This window comes from Girardinichthys multiradiatus, chromosome 12 (genome assembly GCF_021462225.1).
Source record: "Girardinichthys multiradiatus isolate DD_20200921_A chromosome 12, DD_fGirMul_XY1, whole genome shotgun sequence".
Taxonomy (NCBI): domain Eukaryota; kingdom Metazoa; phylum Chordata; class Actinopteri; order Cyprinodontiformes; family Goodeidae; genus Girardinichthys; species Girardinichthys multiradiatus.
Window position 1 is genome coordinate 10,938,092 of NC_061805.1, and position 18,318 is coordinate 10,956,409.

Here is an 18,318-nt window from a genome sequence, read left to right on the forward strand (position 1 = left end):
TAGGAATTTTGGGTTTTCATGAACTGTATGCCAAAATCATCCATATTAAGACAATAAAATACCTGAAATATTTAAGTTAGTGTGGAATGAATCTAAAATATATGAATGTTAAATTTTCATCATGACATTATGGAAAATAATGAACTTTATCACAATATGCTAATATTTTGAGAAGGACCTGTATTTATTTTTTATTCTGATATATTTGTAGCTTTGTCCATTTGTAAAGAGAACATGGAATGATTTTATAACCTGATATAATACTCTTAAATTAATATTTTATCCACAAATTAATCAGTCAAAGTAAAGACTTTACAATCTAAAGCGCTTTAGATTGTAAAATCTTGTGGTTCTTAAAGCTTAAGGAATGCTTCTTCTGGTCAGGACCTGACATTCTCTGTTAATTAAGATAATATGAAAACATTATTTCTTCATCGTTTTGGTCACTCCTTCAGCAGCCGTGTGTATGACTGAAAAGAGGGAAACGTTTTGCAAAAGCATTTGTGAATTGCTCCCATCTGCTGGATTGGCGTGTTTGCATCTGCATGTATGTAGTCCGACGTCCTTCATCATTCCAGCGTAGAAATAAGGCAAGTATTTGGAGCAAAACAATTACAAAACATGGAGGAGATTGCACTGCTCTTGAATCCCTCATTACTTAGTTCTCATTAAAGTTTGAGAACTACTTCTGCGCGGCGACTCCGCCGCACCGCACGGGGGCAGAATAATAACAGATGGCAGAAGCAAACACGAAAAGCTTCAGAGTAACCTAGCAAACAGCTGAGAAGTGAAGCAGAGGAACGAGGCAGACGTAACGTCGGACTCTCTCGTTGTTTTGCTCCTGTAGTTGATAATTGTATGTTTTTCTTGGATTTCGTGTGGAAGCCGTCTCGGACGTTTAGGCAGCGGGCATGTCAGCAGTGTTAAACTGGTAGCTAAGCTAACAGCTGGGCAGCTCAGTTCTCGTAACTCGTTAGCGTCGATGAGGGAAGCTGACACCGCCTTCAGAGCGGTAAACAAGGCTCCCCACCTCGTCCTGAGTTAGCTGGCCTCCTAACACAGACAGAACCCAGCAGAATGACAGGTGAGACAAATGCACCACCTGGCCGTCTCTTTTATATGAACCGAGCTCTAGTTCTTTAATGGTAGCTTCAGTTTTTACGTTTCTGATCGGGTTTTGGGGCTTGTGAAGTGAAACTAACATGGTTGCTTTTCTCAGAGGATGCCATCCTGCTGAATGTACCCGTCATTCGGCAGCTGTACCACTGGGACTGTGGCTTAGCATGCTCCAGGATGGTCCTGAAGTAAGTTCTAATTAAAGTTAGTCGCTTCTATAATTAGTCTTCTCATGTTCCACTGACCACACAGAAATCGACTGGAAAGATGTTTCCTCCTATACTGAAACCGCCTCAGCGTTGCCATCACCATTATTATTATTAAAACCCAGGCTGTTGTCTGACAGGTACCTACACCCAGTGAGTGATGAGGAGTTTCAAAGAGCATGCTGGGAGTTGCAGTTGACAGAGAGCGTGTGGACCATTGACCTGGCCTACCTCATGTCTCATCTAGGAGTCAAACACTGCTTTTGTACACAGACTCTCGGTGTAGATAAAGGCTTTAAAAATCAGGTACCCTGAAGAATCTGAGCTTACAGTCTCCACACTCCAATTTCCTCTACTCTGTGCATGAGTGAATGTATTCTGGTATGATTCACAGTCCTTCTACAAGAAGCATTTTGATACAGAGGAAGACCGAGTGAACCGACTCTTCCTCAAGGCTGAAAGTAAAGGTGTGGTGGTGAAGAAATGGTGAGTTTTCTGTTTCATTTTTGTCCTTCCAATTAGAGTTGCACTGATCAGAGATTTTTTGGCAGATTACTGATCATTGATTTTCTGATGGTGTGACTCAACAATACAGGTTTTAGCCTTTTCACTCTTTCAGAACTACTGATAGCAGCAAAGTCACTTGCTTTATTTTTTGTAGGGATTGAAAAATGACCTGTATTACCAATAAAAGGTTTATAGTAGAGTTACTGGGGAATGTGTAAAAGTAAAATAAAATTCAATATTTTATATTTTTTGCACACCTGAAAATGTAGAGGTGTACTATAGTAAAATGCCTTAATTTTTGTTCTCCAAGGTTATTTTAAACTGAATGACTGTCTAATTTGAGTGAGAGGAAAAACTTAAATCATCATCAAACTTTTTAGAAAGCAGTCAGTGTTCCTCAGCTCTGCAGGTTAACAGGATTCCACCATTATTCCAAAATAAATGCAAAATTACAGAGTTGACATTTTAGACTAACAACTAGGGCACTTATTATGGTGTGTATTCCTAAGTGTGTTTTCTTTTTAGAGTTGGAAAACCCATGCCTTAAGTGTGATTTTTATTTTTTTTCCAGATCCAGCATGTGCTGTGACTGGATTCTGGAAAAGGATAAAACAGAGCAACTTTGCTGTATTATGTTCAGTTTACTGTAACGTACAGATGTCTATCTCTCTGTTTTGGGCACCTGAGTGAGCATTCAACCTGCCATCATAAAACTTACAGTTCCTTTTAGCTTTTGTGCTCATTCAACTTCATTTGTAAACACCTCTGATTCTAAAAAGGCCAGAGTCTTCTTTCTTCAATAACTGTTACTGTGACCTGGTAGCGCTTGGGTATGATGCATTCACTGATTGGAAAAGATCTCATTTTTAGTTTCTAACTGGCCGGTGACCGATCACGGCCTTTCAATCCTGAAATCAGCCCTTAGCTTGTCTGCATCTCCCATTCCCATGCCAGCTTTTGCACTGCACTCAATAAATCAGGTTCTGTGCTTTTCTTTTTATAGTTCAGTGACGGTTCAGGAAATCCAGTCTCATCTGGAGCAAGGTCACGTGGCCATAGTGCTGGTCAACGCCGTTGTCCTGATGTGTGAGTCATGCTCTTCGCCTGTCAAATACTGCTGCTTCCTGCCTGTGGGACAGAAGTGTTTCTGCAGGAGGCCAGAGTACCAGGGTCACTTTGTGGTTGTGTGTGGCTTCAACAGGACCTCTGGCTGCATCTTCTACAACAATCCTGCATATAATGACAGTGAGTAATCTTGTTTGTCCAACAGCTTGGGTTGGAAGGGGATGGCAATTTCACGATTTTTATGACTTGGTTAATGCTTGGTTTACACCTAGCGCTGATATGACTTGTGTCGGATAAGAAGTGCTGTAAATGCATCATTCACAAAAAATTTCTGCTTCCTCCTTGTGTGAAACTACAGCAACAAAACAAACAGCAAAGTACTAGAGCTTTGAAAGTAAGGTTTCAATATTGTTTTAAGGATGCTTAGTTTAACTTCTAAAATCTGGCCTCTCAATCTTTATTGGGCTAAAAGAGCTGACGGCTTTCAAAACTGGTTCTCTGTAAAACGGCGAATATACTCTACGAATATACCTGGGAAGAGAAGCACTAATAAGTCGGATTCACCAGTTCATGCCAAAAATACTAACAACACCTGTTCCAGTAGGGGCTGTTGAGCTCTAACCATGTAGACTGAATGAAAACTAATGAGGAAAAACATGATTTGTACAAACATAGAATCCTAAAACATATTTAATAATATCTAAAGGTATCAAAAATACAGATTTCTACACAGTGTTGAAGTACAGAGCTTGCTGTAAGTGTTTTCCAGGTGTGTGTGTATATGTCTGAACAAAACCCAATAGCCTCTGGAAAAACATGTACAGGGGTTGGACAATGAAACTGAAACACCTGGTTTTAGACCACAATAATTTATTAGTATGGTGTAGGGCCTCCTTTTGTGGCCATTACAGCATCAATTCGTCTTGGGAATGACATATACAAGTCCTGCACAGTGGTCAGAGGGATTTTAAACCATTCTTCTTGCAGGATAGTGGCCAGGTCACTACGTGATACTGGTGGAGGAAAACGTTTCCTGACTCGCTCCTCCAAAACACCCCAAAGTGGCTCAATAATATTTAGATCTGGTGACTGTGCAGGCCATGGGAGATGTTCAACTTCACTTTCATGTTCATCAAACCAATCTTTCACCAGTCTTGCTGTGTGTATTGGAGCATTGTCATCCTGATACACGGCACCGCCTTCAGGATACAATGTTTGAACCATTGGATGCACATGGTCCTCAAGAATGGTTCGGTAGTCCTTGGCAGTGACGCGCCCATCTAGCACAAGTATTGGGCCAAGGGAATGCCATGATATGGCAGCCCAAACCATCACTGATCCACCCCCATGCTTCTCTCTGGGCATGCAACAGTCTGGGTGGTACGCTTCTTTGGGGCTTCTCCACACCGTAACTCTCCCGGATGTGGGGAAAACAGTAAAGGTGGACTCATCAGAGAACAATACATGTTTCACATTGTCCACAGCCCAAGATTTGCGCTCCTTGCACCATTGAAACTGACGTTTGGCATTGGCATGAGTGACCAAAGGTTTGGCTATAGCAGTCTGGCCGTGTATATTGACCCTGTGGAGCTCCTGACGGACTGTTCTGGTGGAAACAGGAGAGTTGAGGTGCACATTTAATTCTGCCATGATTTGGGCAGCCGTGGTTTTATGTTGTTTAGATACAATCCGGGTTAGCACCCGAACATCCCTTTCAGACAGCTTCCTCTTGCGTCCACAGTTAATCCTGTTGGATGTGGTTCGTCCTTCTTGGTGGTATGCTGACATTACCCTGGATACCGTGGCTCTTGATACATCACAAAGACTTGCTGTCTTGGTCACAGATGCACCAGCAAGACGTGCACCAATTTAGCCATGAAACCTCCAACACTAAAATGACAGGTGTTTCATTGTCCAACCTCTGTATATTTGTGGGCTGTATTTTCTGTAATAGTTTCTAAAAGGCAAAGAAAATCTCAATTCCTAAAAATATCTTAAACTGACAGATTTTCACATTGATGTTGCATAGGATAGACAGTCATCATAAATTCACCTTTTGCTTCAGTAACCAAGTATCTCCTTAGTCAAACATTTTTATCTGCTGGAAGAGGTGGTCTAGTGGATTAGAGAGCAGGTATTTTGTGTCCAGGAGAGGCCACAAGTACCATGGTTCGAATCCCACAGCCTGCCACTCTGGGTCCCTGAGCGCTGCACAATGGCAGCCCACTGCTCCCTAAGGGATGGGTAAAAGGCAGAGGATAATTTCTCCATTGAGAGACCAATAAAGTGTAAATTATTATTAATATTAGAAGTATCTTGTTTTCTTTCCAATTACTGTCTAATAACCTGGAGCCTGATGTGCGCCCTGCAGGGAAACATGACTGTCTCTTCCACATGCGATGAACTGAGGACCAACTTTGTTCAGAAGTCAAGCTAGCAATTATCTTTCTTTTACTTGGTATGAACAGTTTTATGTCGGACTGAAAATGACATGAGTCATGCAATAAAGGCCATAAAGTCAGTGGAGAGTAGTTTTTCTTTTTATTATTTTCTTTGTCCCGTGCATCATTTCACCAAAATCCAAGTCAAGAAGACTTCACTTCCAGCTTATATCAAGTTAGTGGAAAACCATCTTAAATAACTGCAATTTAAAGATGAATGTTGATTATTCATCAACCTGCTTTATAAAACCGAGTTTTACTGAGCACGGGTTTATCAGTGACGTAACATGATCATTATGATTTAATGTAAATATTAGCATTTAAAAGATTAAATGAAATAAAGTGACAAAGTCCAAGAATCAAAGGAAATGTTTACCAGGTGTTGACTGACATCCTAAACGGTGAACAAGAGAAGAGGACGGATCTGAGGTGACAATACTAGATTCACATTCACTTCAACGTCTTTATTTCTCATCTTTATTTAAGAATATATTTAATAGACTAAAATAAATTGGTGTGCAAATGAAATTTGCACACATTACAACTCAAAATGTCAACATTGTTCTAAATGTGTTTATTTTTTTATCTCATTACAGCAAAACATATAGTTTAATGTTAAAGGAAAAGATGAACTTGTGAAAGGCAGGAAAAAGGAAAAACGTTGGAGCCTCCATCCTTGTCTAGTATCCTGGAAGTAACTTCTGTGTTTGCTTTGTTAACCTGCTATTTAACTGAGGTGTAGAACATAGTTTTCAGTTGTTTGAAATGCTTTTTACGTCTTTTGAAGCATCAGTGCCCCTAAATAAAAGCTCATCCCATTGTGTTCTAGAAAGAAAATTCTATATAAACCTTTATGTAAAAATGTGACATTCTTAAATTATGTTTTTTTCAAATGAACAGTAACTTCTAGTAACACTAATTGTGTTTACCCAACACACGTGTGTTTCTGTGTGTTATCCAGGGGTGTGCTGCACCAGCGTTAGTAATTTCGAAGAGGCCAGGCGCAGCTACGGAACAGACGAGGATATACTCTTTGTCTTCAAACAGAGCTGATGAACAACAATGAGGATCTTAGATTTGATCACCATCCTGTCAGACTGCTGCAACTCCTGGTCTAGTGGCACCACCTCCAGTGTGCTGTCAGAGTTTCAACAAACTTTTCCCCACAAAGCTCAAATGTTCTCCCACCGATGGATGTACATGTCCAGGTCATACGAAAGGCAAAACTACTCAAAGTTCCTCATTTAAGATGGATTATTTTTCTACTTCTACTAGTTCGTATGAATTTTACTGTCTCTATTTCATTTTAATGCCTGTAGCTGTACTCACAGTGGATCAGTTGAGCCGTTGAGCTCTGGGGAGTTCGGACTTGTGCAGCTTTGGATGAATTTTGGGAAATGTGGCCTTGAATGTGAATTACCAGGGACCAACATGCACATTATTCAGGGCTTATCTTGATAACTTACAGTATTGTGCATTTCATCTATTTGTTGTGTTCAGTGTTGATGTGAAGCTGCTCATCTTTACCCCACCAGCCTTGCCTCTACCTGCCTTTTAGGAAGATCCTAACTCCCTTTTCATTCAGAAAGGTCTAAGAAGGTCTAAGCAGTGTTGTTGTGATCGTCTCAGGTAATTGGTCCTCTGAAGCATGCTAGCGCTCCATCAATGCAACACTCTGACTGCTGGACTCTGTAAACACGAACCCCAAGAGACACAAGTTTGTCGGTTTTACTCGTTTAATGGAGGAGCAACTCAAGTCGAACGGTTTTGTCTCATGCTGCAGAATAAATGGGTTCACTGTTGGTCGGATGGATTTTACGTGATTTTCCTCATTGCCTCTCGTTTTATTTTTAAAGTTGTGGTAATGTAAATACATATTTGCACTACATTTTTCATACCAGACTCGATTGTGTTATTTAAAAGAGAATCCTTTTCTAGTGCTACAAAATGTCTCCACCGCCTGGTTGTGCTCTCTGGTTAAAAAAGAAAAAACAGCACATTTTAAACCACAATCTTTATTTTTTTTTAAACATAGAACTGCATTTATAAGCTGTAATTAAAAGATTTGAACATATGCTACATTCTTGGTGTTTTTTTATCCTCATAAATGAGTCAATAAAATATAACTTGATTAGGAAACTGTTGATTGTTGCCAAGGATAAATTTTATGCAGATTTTACTCATTTCTTTAAATCCCTTTAAAGTATTCTGTGGGAGCCTACAGCAAAGTTACTTCATATATTTGCATATATATTGAGATTAACATACTGCACCAGAGTGCCTTTACTTGGCTGCATTAAATCTATAGATTTTTCCTGAACAGTTACATACACAGGGAGCTCTGTGTGAAGTCTGTTCTACTCCTTTATTATTTTGGGTTTGAAGTCATGTCTTGCAGCCTTTTTGAGTTCTTCTGCATACTCTGCATGCCGCCCTGTCATCTGCAAAATAAGGTACAGTAAACAATAAATTAGACTGTTGATTAGAATGCATTTAATATACTAATAGTCATAATATTAAAGAGGTCCAGGGGTTTTTAAAATATCAAAATGTTTAGTGATTAAATAAAAAAAAATTTGATGTGCTTCAAGCATTTTTTTCTGTTTCTTTTAAGATTTTTTCATTGCAGCACAAGTGGCCTTTATGATACTGGAAGAAGGCAGCGAATGTTCTGAAGTTGGGACTTGAACCCCATACAGCTGCTTTGAAGCCTCATTGTTTCCGTATATAAGTCACCTGCTTAAATACTTTTTAATACAGCATCCCTTTTTTAGTCTCCTGTAATCTATTTTTTTCAAGAAACCAAAGTTTAGCGTTCTGTTAACTCTAATCCACAATCATCAAATTTAGGAAAAAATGTCTTATTTCTGTATTGAATTATTTCACAAAGCGTCTGCATTCTCTAATTGAAGATACACCTGTAAAACTGGGTTTTCAAAGTTCAATAAGACCGAAACTGTACCTTAAAACTCCATTTGTCGCTGACTTGTCTGTTGAGATTTAGATCCATCTCCACCACCAGCAGTCCATCACGGGTCCTGGAGAGCCCTGGGGTGCGACTGCCATCAGGACCGGCCACATAACTGGACCCATAGAAATGACCAAAGTCATGGTGAGCTGTAAAAACACAAGAGCTGTTATCGTCTTGCAAGTATTTATACTCTTTGATTTTTGTCTCTTTTTTTATTTATTTTATTTTGTCAAAGATGTTCGAAGAAGCTTTCCATCTATTTGCTGTTTTGCATAAAAGACTTTGGAAATGGAAAATACGAAGGAACCCTGAATATCTTATCTAAGAGGTTGTATGGTAGATGCATATTCCAAAGAATTTTCAGTTGTCATTCCTCCAAAAAGTGGTTCTACCAAGTATTAACTCAGGCCTAGTTACAAATGTATGCCACATTTTCTCTTGTTTGTAAAAAATATTTAAACCATTTATTATTTTCTTGCAACCTCACCATTATGGGCTACCTTCATTTGATTTGTAATATGATATATGACGTTTGTGGTTGTAACAAAACAAAATGTAAAAAAAAGTCCAAGTGGGCTGAATACTTTGGCTAGACTTGTGGTTAAAAAGTACCACTTTCCTGTGACAATATGATATTCAAGTTATCTTTAAAGGCCATATCTACTACATGTTTCTGTAATGTGATCATAATGTCACATGAAAACATTAAGAAAATGATCAATTTGAGAAAATAAAACAAAACTCCACCTTTTTTTCCATCCCCAGATGTGAATTCACTTTTAAAGTGTTCCTGTTGAAAACACATTTTACTTCATGATTCATATGTTCTGATGAATCAACATCAGCTCATGTTTTAGCAAGACGGCAGTGAACTTACTGTCCCAACACGGTTGATGGCACACGTAAAACAGTGGTTAGCTATTGCTGCGTTCCTGGCCTCTATCGGCCACATGGGCTCACTGTGGAGAACAAAGAAAATTAAGGAACAACCTCTATTTTTACATGTCATTAGATTACAGGTGGATTTTTTTAATTTTATTTTTATTTTTTTCATTTTGTATGTGTAAAAAAAATGTCTTTTGAATAAAGGAAAAATAACTCATGCATCAAATCTTGGTCCAACAATCATCAGCCACGGGCTTCTTTAAGCAGCTGCCAGTTTTAAAATTAATCATTATACCTATGTGCAAAGCCGGAGAATAACTTATGAAGAGAGAGTGGTTTGTTCTGTAAATAAACAGTGAGGGTCAGGCCACAGCCCAGAAGACAAAATAACTGCACACAGAACAGCTCAAAATAAAGGAAATAGGAATCACAGTCAGACTGTGGGATCTTTCAAAAGATTTAGCAGATCTGGAGATCTGTTTTAGTTCAACTGTTTAGCTACAAACTGCATGAAGAGAAAAGTGAAGTGTAGCTAAGCCATCTTGGTAATGGATTTAGAAGCACTGAGGTGTTGACCGAGCCTCCAAATTCCCCAAATCTCTAGCCAGCAGTGCATCCATAGGATGTTCTGGACAAACAAGTCTGATCCAACCAACTCACAACTTGGAGGACTTAAAAAATCAGCTGCTTACATCTTGGTGCCAGATACCACAGTAAACCTTCAGTGGTCAGATGGAGGCCACGCCTCGATGGAATATTAGGCTGGTGGTCATAATGATATGCCTAATTGAGAGCCAATGATGCAAAAAAGAATTAGTTGTCTCCTTCATTTATTCCTAATAAAAGGGAACCGGGCTTTGGCTTGACGTTTTTCAGTCTGTTTCCTACCTGAGAGCACCAATTGTGGCAGAGGGGTTGAAGATGACCTCTGCTCCGTTCATGCTGTACATGAGCCAGTTGAGGGGATGGTGACGCCCATAGCAGATGTTCACAGCAATCTTTCCAAACTGTGTCTGGAACACTGTGTGTCCTGTGTCGCCCTCCATATAATATGTGGACTAAAGGTAAAAAAAAAAAAAAAACACCGTCTTCTGCTGTACTCCACAGCTGCAGTGAAGATCATAGTGTGCCTGCTAACCTCATTAAAGTCTCCGACCCTGGGAATGTGGTTCTTCCGGCTCTTTCCCAGCACGTTTCCTGAATTGGAGATCACCACCGCTGTGTTCCACAGAGTGCTATGCAATTCCTCTCGCTCAAGAATTGGGGAAATGACTACCATGTTGTATTTTTTGGCAAGCTAATGGCAGAGAGAGAAAAGTCAGGGTTGTGTTCTGCAGAGCCTCATATTATTTGGCTGCAGCAAGTCTTTATTATCTCACCTCTTGGCAGAACCGTGTGGTGTTCCCTTCCTCAGCAGATTCTGCAAACTCTGTCCATGGATCTTTCTCCCGGGTGCAGAAAGCAAATGGCATGGCTGTAAACACAAAGACCTCAGCATGCCTCCTCTGACCTTTGTTCTCGCCTGCCATGAATGTATTAATTATGTAACTCACTCCAGGTCTCCTGAAAGCAAATGATGTTAACACCACACATAGCAGCTACCTCGACAACTTCACCAACACGGCTGTGCATGGCGTTGATCTGTGAACAGAAGAGGATTTGATGTGCAAGACAATTTTCCTGTATCCAGTATATTTCACGCTTGGACACCAATACTTTCAGAGAAAACAAAAACGGATTTCCACTACTGTGTCTGCATCTAGGTTTGCTGACATGTGATGCTGAATGTACGGTGGATGCCTGACCTGGTCCAGGATTGGGGCATCAGTAGGCAGAACAATGTGGTGCTGAACCAGTCCCACTCTGACTGCTTTGGGTGGCCTCAGCTGCTCCTGTGCAGCGTCAAACTTGTATCCTTTCAGCTCAAATTCACGCTCAGCTGCAGCTTTCACAGCACAGGTGGGAAGCTCCAACCTCCTATGAAAAGAGCAGATTCTGCCTGATCCCTACAGGTTAAGCATGGTGGTGGGAGCATCATGCTGTATGGAAATTGCTCAAGGGTTGTGAGAAGAAATGGTGCAGCATATTAGGTACATTAATGTAGGCAAAAGAAATGGTATTTTTAACAGAAAAATATTTTCCCTCTAGGCATCAAAGAAATCTTATGGAACTTGAAGTCACTAAAATCTTTGAAAAAACATAGCTGGAAAAAAGAAACAAAGAAACTAGAAGATGGTCAGAAACACTTCCCAACCTTTCTGAAGGACTTTGATTGATTTGCCAAGAAAACTGGGATACAACAATTTTAAAATGTCTAGTGTCTCCACAAAAACCTTGCTACTAATGGGGCAAAAAAGTTCTTTAAAGATGATCTGTTGGTCAAATGTGCCCAAAATATGTTAAACTAATTATTGTAAGGATCAGAAAAAAGATTTAACTCATTCATGGGGAATCTATGGCTGACTTGGGAAAAGTACTGAAGAAAATACAGCTGCAAAAAATGTTACTGATTACTACCCACCTCTGTGTATGCTTCATCTTTGTGAAATGTTATAGAAGACAAAGTGCTGTCTTATTGATAAAAGTGCTGTCAAGCAAGGTAGTCAGCAAGGGGCACAAAGTCATTGTGTCAGGGAGGGGTTTTATTTAAACAATTATGTTAACTCAGAATGTTTCTCTCTGAAAAAAAAAATGAATTCAAATTAAAGGTTGGATTTTTCTAAAAAACAAAAAACAAAAGTGAAATTATGCTGCAGCAACAGAAGGTTAATTTATTTTGAGTCTTTTTACACCACGGTTCCAAAAGATTAGTCCAAATCAGCATGTCTTTATGACATATTGTTAATGTGTTATTATTGAAACCTTTAAACAGGTCATTCTTCCTTTGGGAAAAGTTGTGGGTTACTTTACAGCTCTGAGGGACCTGACCAAAGTCCACCGTGCAGAATAATAATTTACCAGGAACAAGTGGAAAAGAAAACAAAGCAAAAAGCATGGCTCTGCTTCTTAAGCGGCATATATAGAAATGCAATAGATGAAGAACTCACTGTGTTTCTCTACCGAACAGAACGCGTTTCACCTCTGCCAGCTCGGCCTCTGGAAGGTGGGACTCCAGAGATTTCTCCAGCGACTCAAACTCGCATGTGGACATTTTTGCGGCTTCTTTGCGTTCGGAGCTGCTCTGCTGCAACAGCGCCTTCAGTCCTCCAGTTACTGTCCCTGTTACATAACCATAGTTGCTGTCCAAACAGGACCCTCAAACTGAGAAATTGCAGGTGGTCGTTGACCTGAGAAACACTACCCAGTGCAGACTGGGGAGCTTCCAGAAGGTTTTGCAAGGGGTGCCGGGATGGGGCCACTGATAATCTTGGAGTGGCACACCAAGTAACAAAAGCTATACCAGAATACCAGTTTTATTTAGGTTTGTTGCTATGGTGGAAATGAAGATTTAGGCCAAATAAAAAAAAGATCCTCCTTCAAGTTTATGTTTTTCAGGTGTCTACAGTTGTGTTCAGCAGTGTGTCGAAAACAGAGAGTAAAGTTCAAAATTCCTACAGTAATTAAAAAAACTTCATAAACATTAATGCATTGTGAACACGGCACATTCTATTCCAAAGCAAAACATAAAGAACATAAAGTTATATACAGACCCATTCAATAAATTCGGATATTGTTAAAAAGTTTATTGATTTTAGTAAGTTAGCTCATTAAGTGAAACACATTATAAAGGTTAACTGCATACAAACTGATGTTTTCGAGGCTTTATTTCTGTTAGTTATGAGGAAAACACGACATTTAAGATTATAATATTACATCAGACCAACAAAAAAAACTTTTTTTTAAAACAGAAATATGGGCTTTTTGAAAGGTATGTTTTATACCTGCTTAATGGTTATTTTCATAAAATACTCTTAATTTGGCAAACAAGCCTCATTGGAACATTTTTTCTAATTTACTGAATATGATTGCATCAGATTGTTAAAATTTTATTTTTTTGAGCAGTGTATATATTTATATACAGTACAGACCAAAGGTTTGGACAAACCTCATTCAAAGAGTTGTCTTTATTTTCATGACTATGAATATTGTAGCTTCACACTGAAGGCATCAAAACTATGAATTAACACATGTGGAATTATATACTGAACAAAAACGTGTGAAACAACTGAAAATATGTATTATATTCTAGGTTCTTCAAAGTAGCCACTTTTTCCTTAGATTACTGCTCCGCACACTCTTGGCATTCTGTTGATGAGCTTCAAGAGGTAGTCACCTGAAATGGTTTTCCAACAGTCTTGAAGGAGTTCCCAGAGATGCTTAGCACTTGTTGGCCCTTTTGCCTTCACCAAGGTGGGGTCCAGCTCACCCCAAACCATCTCGATTGGATTCAGGTCCGCTGACTGTGAAGGCCAGGTCATCTGGCGCAGCACCCCATCACTCTCCTTCTTGGTTAAATAGCCCTTACACAGCCTGGAGGTGTTTTTGGGGTCATTGTCCTGTTGAAAAATAAATGATGGTCCAACTAACCGGATGGAATAGCATGCCGCTGCAAGATGCTGTGGTAGCCATGCTGGTTCAGTGTGCCTTCAATTTTGAATAAATCCCCAACAGTGTCACCAGCAAAGCACCCCCACACCATCACACCTCCTCCTCCATGCTTCACGGTGGGAACCAGGCATGTAGAGTCCATTCGTTCACCTCTTCTGCGTCGCACAAAGACACGGTGGTTGGAACCAAAGATCTCAAACTTGGACTCATCAGACCAAAGCACAGATTTCCACTGGTCTAATGTCCATTCCTTGTGTTCTTTAGCCCAAACAAGTCTCTTCTGCTTGTTGCCTGTCCTCAGCAGTGGTTTCCTAGCAGCTATTTTACCATGAAGGCCTGATTCACACAGTCTCCTCTTAACAGTTGTTCTAGAGATGTGTCTGCTGCTAGAACTCTGTGTGGCATTGACCTGTTCTCTAATCTGAGCTGCTGTTAAGCTGCGATTTCTGAGGCTGGTGACTCGGATGAACTTATCGTCCGCAGCAGAGGTGACTCTTGGTCTTCCTTTCCTGGGGCGGTCCTCATGTGAGCCAGTTTCTTTGTAGCGCTTGATGGTTTTTGCGACGGCACTTGGGGACACTTTCAAAGTTTTCCCAATTGTTCGGACTGACTGACCTTCATTTCTTAAAGTAATGATGGCCACTCGTTTTTCTTTACTTAGCTGCTTTTTTCTTGCCATAATACAAATTCTAACAGTCTATTCAGTAGGACTATCAGCTGTGTACTGTATCCACCTCCTGCACAACACAACTGATGGTCCCAACCCCATTTATAAGGCTTGAAATCCCATTTATTAAACCTGACAGGGCACACCTGTGAAGTGAAAACCATTTCAGGTGACTACCTCTTGAAGCTCATCAACAGAATGCCAAGAGTGTGCGGAGCAGTAATCAAAGCAAAAGGTGGTTACTTTGAAGAACCTAGAATATAAGACATATTTTCAGTTGTTTCACACTTTTTTGTTCAATATATAATTCCACATGTGTTAATTCATAGTTTTGATGCCTTCAGTGTGAAGCTACAATATTCATAGTCATGAAAATAAAGAAAACTCTTTGAATGAGAAGGTGTGTCCAAATATATATATATATATATATATATAAATAAATATATATATATATATAAATATATATAAATATATATAAAGTGTCAAACACCTGAAAATTGGACAATGAAACTGAAACACCTGGTTTTAGACCACAATAATTTATTAGTATGGTGTAGGGCCTCCTTTTGCAGCCAATACAGCGTCAATTCGTCTTGGGAATGACATATACAAGTCCTGCACAGTGGTCAGGGGGATTTTAAGCCATTCTTCTTGCAGGATAGTGGCCAGGTCACTACGTGATACTGGTGGAGGAAAACGTTTCCTGACTCGCTCCTCCAAAACACCCCAAAGTGGCTCAATAATATTTAGATCTGGCAACCGCGCAGGCCATGGGAGATGTTCAACTTCACTTTTATGTTCATCTGCAAGTCACTGACTAGATGCAATCTGTTGGGTTCCTTAGATAGAAAAACTTTTTAATCAATTTAAATAATAAACTGAATCTGACTGCACTGTTTGATAGTTAGGATTAATTGGAATGTATGCACCTGACTTGAAATCTGTATGATTCGACTGAATTGGCTTTGTAAAGTGCCTTGAGATGACATGTGTTGTGAATTGGTGCTATATAAATTAACTGAAATGAATTGAATTAAAGACAGCAGGGTGAACAAGCTAGTCAGAAGAGAACATGGAGATGCATCAGATATTGTATTACAGTGTTTTGATAAAGTTGATATAAGACAGGGAGAGACGTATTTTTAGAAACTCTAATAGTGGCTGTAACAGACCAGTTTGCATCTTAGGCAAAATTAGAACACAGACATTAATAGAGGTTTCTCTGACCTTTTAAATCAGTACTTTATATGTTTGTTGGCAGAGTAGCTTATCAACAGACAACATATTTCTAATTAAATTCCTATTTTTAACATGTTAGTTTAAATTAATAATGCAGGTGTGAGAGAAGGTGGTTCAGTCTTTGATATGCAAATCACCATTGCCAACTTAGGAGTTGGAGGGGTTTCATAAATTAATTAGAGAAATCAGAAACGTTTGAGGTTACTTATTGCTGTCAGTTGAAGAGTTGTTTTTACACCTTTGTGTATGTCCTCTTCTGATCTTTCTTTCTGACTCCTTGCAGGAATTTGACACTTTCTTCAGCAGTTCTGCAAAAAAAAAAATCAGATGCCATAACGTAATTTGACCAGCAGGGGGGCCCAATGAGCCGCCAGTTGTAGTTGTGACTTAGTTTTATTTATTACCTGTAAATTCAGGGTGACTCTTGGTGTTATTCAGGAGAGAGACATATTTGCAACCCCCAGATTCTTCATCCGCTTCTAGGAAAAATGAAATGAAATCATGAATGCCCATTACAGACAGCTTGTGTCATTCTGCCTCATTTGGCTTCAAAAACCTCAAGACTTCAACATGTGTAGTATTTCATTTATACTCCCTGTGAAACTTTGAAAAACAACCTAATTTTGTTTGTATTCTCATTATGTAGCATAGTATGGGATCTAATACGTATGGCCAGACATAGTAAACATGATTCAGCTTTGAGTTTTTCCTTTGAAGTTGTGCTGATGGATGGAACCGACAGACTCACTGCAGACTCGCAGGAGAACGTAGCGCTGCCTCTCTGCCAGCACGCTGCTGGCTGGAGCCACGCTGTGCTGCAATAGCTCCAGGTTCATCACTCGACCGCCACTGTCCATCAGCTCCACATAGTCTACAGGAGGAAGTTTCTGCTTAGGTTTTGGTCCATTCAAGAAATGTTGCTACTTTGTAAAAAAGCTTAGATTTTTATTTAGTTCAGGTTATTGATACAATGTACATTTATTTAAAAAATATGTAAGTTCATATGCACCCATTAAACATTTTCACATTACAACCACAAACTTTAATGTAAGGCCTCAGATGTTGTTCTTCGAAAACATTACTGGCATAACAGCATCATGAAGACCAAGGAACACAGCAGACAGGTCAGGGTGAAAGATGTGGAGGAGTTTAAAGCAGTTTTAGGTTTTAAAACAATATCTAAACCCATGGAAATCTCACAAACCTCTGTTCAATCCGTTATCTGAAAATGGAAAAAGTATGGCTCAACTGCAAACCTACCAAGACATGACCATCCAACTAAACTGACAGGCGAGGCCTGGAGGACATTAAGTAGGGAAGCAACCAAGAGGCCCATGGTAACTCTGGAGGAGCTACAGAGATCCACAACTCAGATGGAAAAATCTGTCAACAGGACAACTTTTAGTTGTGCACTCCAGAAATATGGAAGAGTCTAAAAAAGAGTGTTGAAAAGAAACAATAAGAAGGGCTCTTTTCAGCTTACCACAAGTAGACACAGCAAATATGTGGAAGAAGGTGTTCTGGGCAGATGTGACCATGCAAAATTACTTGTGTGTAATAAAACTAACATTGCATATGACAGGGTGATGGCAGCATTATTTTTTATCAAAGCTTATGCATGCGCTCGAGTGGCACACACAAAGTCCAGACCTAAATAAATTTAAAACATGTGGCCCAACCTGACCGAGCTTGTGCTATTCTGCAGACAAACATGTTTTAAAAAATTGGTCTCTAAATGTGCAAAGCTGTTATAGACATACACCAACGACTTGCAACTGTAACTGCAGCGAAAATAAAGTATCGACTAAGGGCTGTATATAATGTTTTTTTTGTATGTATCATTTTTCTTCTGTGTGTTGGTCTTACATATAAATCTTCATAAAATACATTAAGGTTTGTGGCTGTTTTGTGATAAAATATGACAAAGTTCAAGGAGTATGAAAACTTTTGTAAGGCACTGTATAAATAAAAATTGAAGTTTAACACAGATGTTTGTTTGGCTGAAAGCCTTCTTGTCAATAAAAGGCTTTGACTGGTTTAATTTCAGCCATCACTGACATAAGTTTAGAGATATATTCAGTTACCTTTGAAATCCAGACCACACTTTTCCTTCAGATGATGAATGAAGTTGACCAGTTTACAGTTAAGATTTACCATTTCCATCCTGCCATCTGTTAAAATAACCTCCTTTGTCAAACCAGTAATAGCAAAAATCAACAATGTGGAAAAATTAATCCAGGAAATATTCTGACCTCCAAACAGGACAGTGACAAACATCCTTTGACTGTGTTTATGCTCCAAACCTCCAACAAGCTCAACCAAGAGCTGAAATGTACTGCAGAGTCAATGATGTTTGGAGACAGATCCTGTAAAAATGCTTTGTCTTGTGCTGTGTACTTTTTTAACAACAATCTTAGGGTGAATGAATGAGCTGGCATGGAAAACCTCACATCCACACGTTCTTTGAATTCACCTCTTCTTTTCCTTCACAAAGCTCAAGTCTTGTAAACGAGGAAAGAAAGACCTGCTGATGCTTGTGTCCATGGAGTCTCTACAAACAGAAAGCCTGGCTCTCTGCACCTCACAGATGTTTATTGGATAGTGATGTCAAGACGGAGAAAAAAAATGGCTTTAAAGTTTCATTGCTCTTACTGGGAAATGCTTGTTAAATAA

The 18,318-nt window shown here is 39.4% G+C and overlaps 3 protein-coding genes across 6 annotated transcripts; 1 reads left to right on the forward strand and 2 right to left on the reverse strand.

The window, feature by feature from the left end:
* Window positions 1–702: 702 nt before the first annotated feature.
* On the forward strand, window positions 703–7,409 carry gucd1 (guanylyl cyclase domain containing 1). Its single transcript, XM_047382330.1, has 6 exons — window positions 703–1,084; window positions 1,220–1,304; window positions 1,463–1,628; window positions 1,717–1,808; window positions 2,833–3,074; window positions 6,297–7,409. The coding sequence occupies exons 1-6, from the start codon at window positions 1,078–1,080 to the stop codon at window positions 6,386–6,388; spliced, it is 684 nt and encodes a 227-aa protein (XP_047238286.1). The 5' UTR covers window positions 703–1,077; the 3' UTR covers window positions 6,389–7,409.
* On the reverse strand, window positions 7,335–12,541 carry upb1 (ureidopropionase, beta). 4 transcript variants are annotated; one of them, XM_047382327.1, is made up of 10 exons: window positions 12,239–12,541; window positions 10,997–11,168; window positions 10,745–10,832; window positions 10,571–10,665; window positions 10,330–10,488; window positions 10,080–10,249; window positions 9,184–9,265; window positions 9,054–9,096; window positions 8,298–8,418; window positions 7,335–7,776 (listed from the first exon to the last, which is right to left on the reverse strand). In XM_047382327.1, exons 1-9 carry the CDS (start codon window positions 12,340–12,342, stop codon window positions 8,336–8,338), a joined length of 996 nt encoding a protein of 331 aa, XP_047238283.1. In that variant the 5' UTR covers window positions 12,343–12,541; the 3' UTR covers window positions 7,335–7,776; window positions 8,298–8,335. The 4 variants fall into 4 exon arrangements, with proteins under 4 accessions (XP_047238283.1, XP_047238282.1, XP_047238284.1 ...); XM_047382326.1 differs by having other exon boundaries at window positions 8,298–8,452; window positions 12,239–12,530; XM_047382328.1 differs by lacking the exon at window positions 9,054–9,096 and having other exon boundaries at window positions 8,298–8,452; window positions 12,239–12,540.
* Window positions 12,542–15,361: 2,820 nt separating this feature from the next.
* LOC124878448 (uncharacterized protein C22orf15) lies at window positions 15,362–17,928 on the reverse strand. Its single transcript, XM_047382392.1, has 5 exons — window positions 17,898–17,928; window positions 17,730–17,816; window positions 16,394–16,516; window positions 16,050–16,124; window positions 15,362–15,953 (listed from the first exon to the last, which is right to left on the reverse strand). Exons 1-5 carry the CDS (start codon window positions 17,920–17,922, stop codon window positions 15,847–15,849), a joined length of 417 nt encoding a protein of 138 aa, XP_047238348.1. The 5' UTR covers window positions 17,923–17,928; the 3' UTR covers window positions 15,362–15,846.
* Window positions 17,929–18,318: the final 390 nt, after the last annotated feature.

Excerpts from the sequence above, each read along its gene's own strand:
- upb1 (XM_047382326.1), bottom strand. The coding sequence starts at position 12,342 with ATGTCCACATGCGAGTTTGAGTCGCTGGAGAAATCTCTGGAGTCCCAC. Across the intron at positions 10,489-10,570 it reads CCACACGGTTCTGCCAAGAG|CTTGCCAAAAAATACAACAT; the intron begins GTGAGATAATAA and ends CTCTGCCATTAG. Across the intron at positions 8,453-9,053 it reads ATCTGGGGATGGAAAAAAAG|CTCACCATGACTTTGGTCAT; the intron begins GTGGAGTTTTGT and ends GTGTTTTTACAG.
- gucd1 (XM_047382330.1), top strand. Across the intron at positions 1,305-1,462 it reads TGCTCCAGGATGGTCCTGAA|GTACCTACACCCAGTGAGTG; the intron begins GTAAGTTCTAAT and ends GTTGTCTGACAG. Across the intron at positions 1,809-2,832 it reads GGTGTGGTGGTGAAGAAATG|TTCAGTGACGGTTCAGGAAA; the intron begins GTGAGTTTTCTG and ends TTCTTTTTATAG.
- LOC124878448 (XM_047382392.1), bottom strand. The coding sequence starts at position 17,922 with ATGTTTGTCACTGTCCTGTTTGGAG. Across the intron at positions 17,817-17,897 it reads TGTCACTGTCCTGTTTGGAG|ATGGCAGGATGGAAATGGTA; the intron begins GTCAGAATATTT and ends TTATTTTAACAG. Across the intron at positions 16,517-17,729 it reads GTGTGGTCTGGATTTCAAAG|ACTATGTGGAGCTGATGGAC; the intron begins GTAACTGAATAT and ends TTCCTCCTGTAG.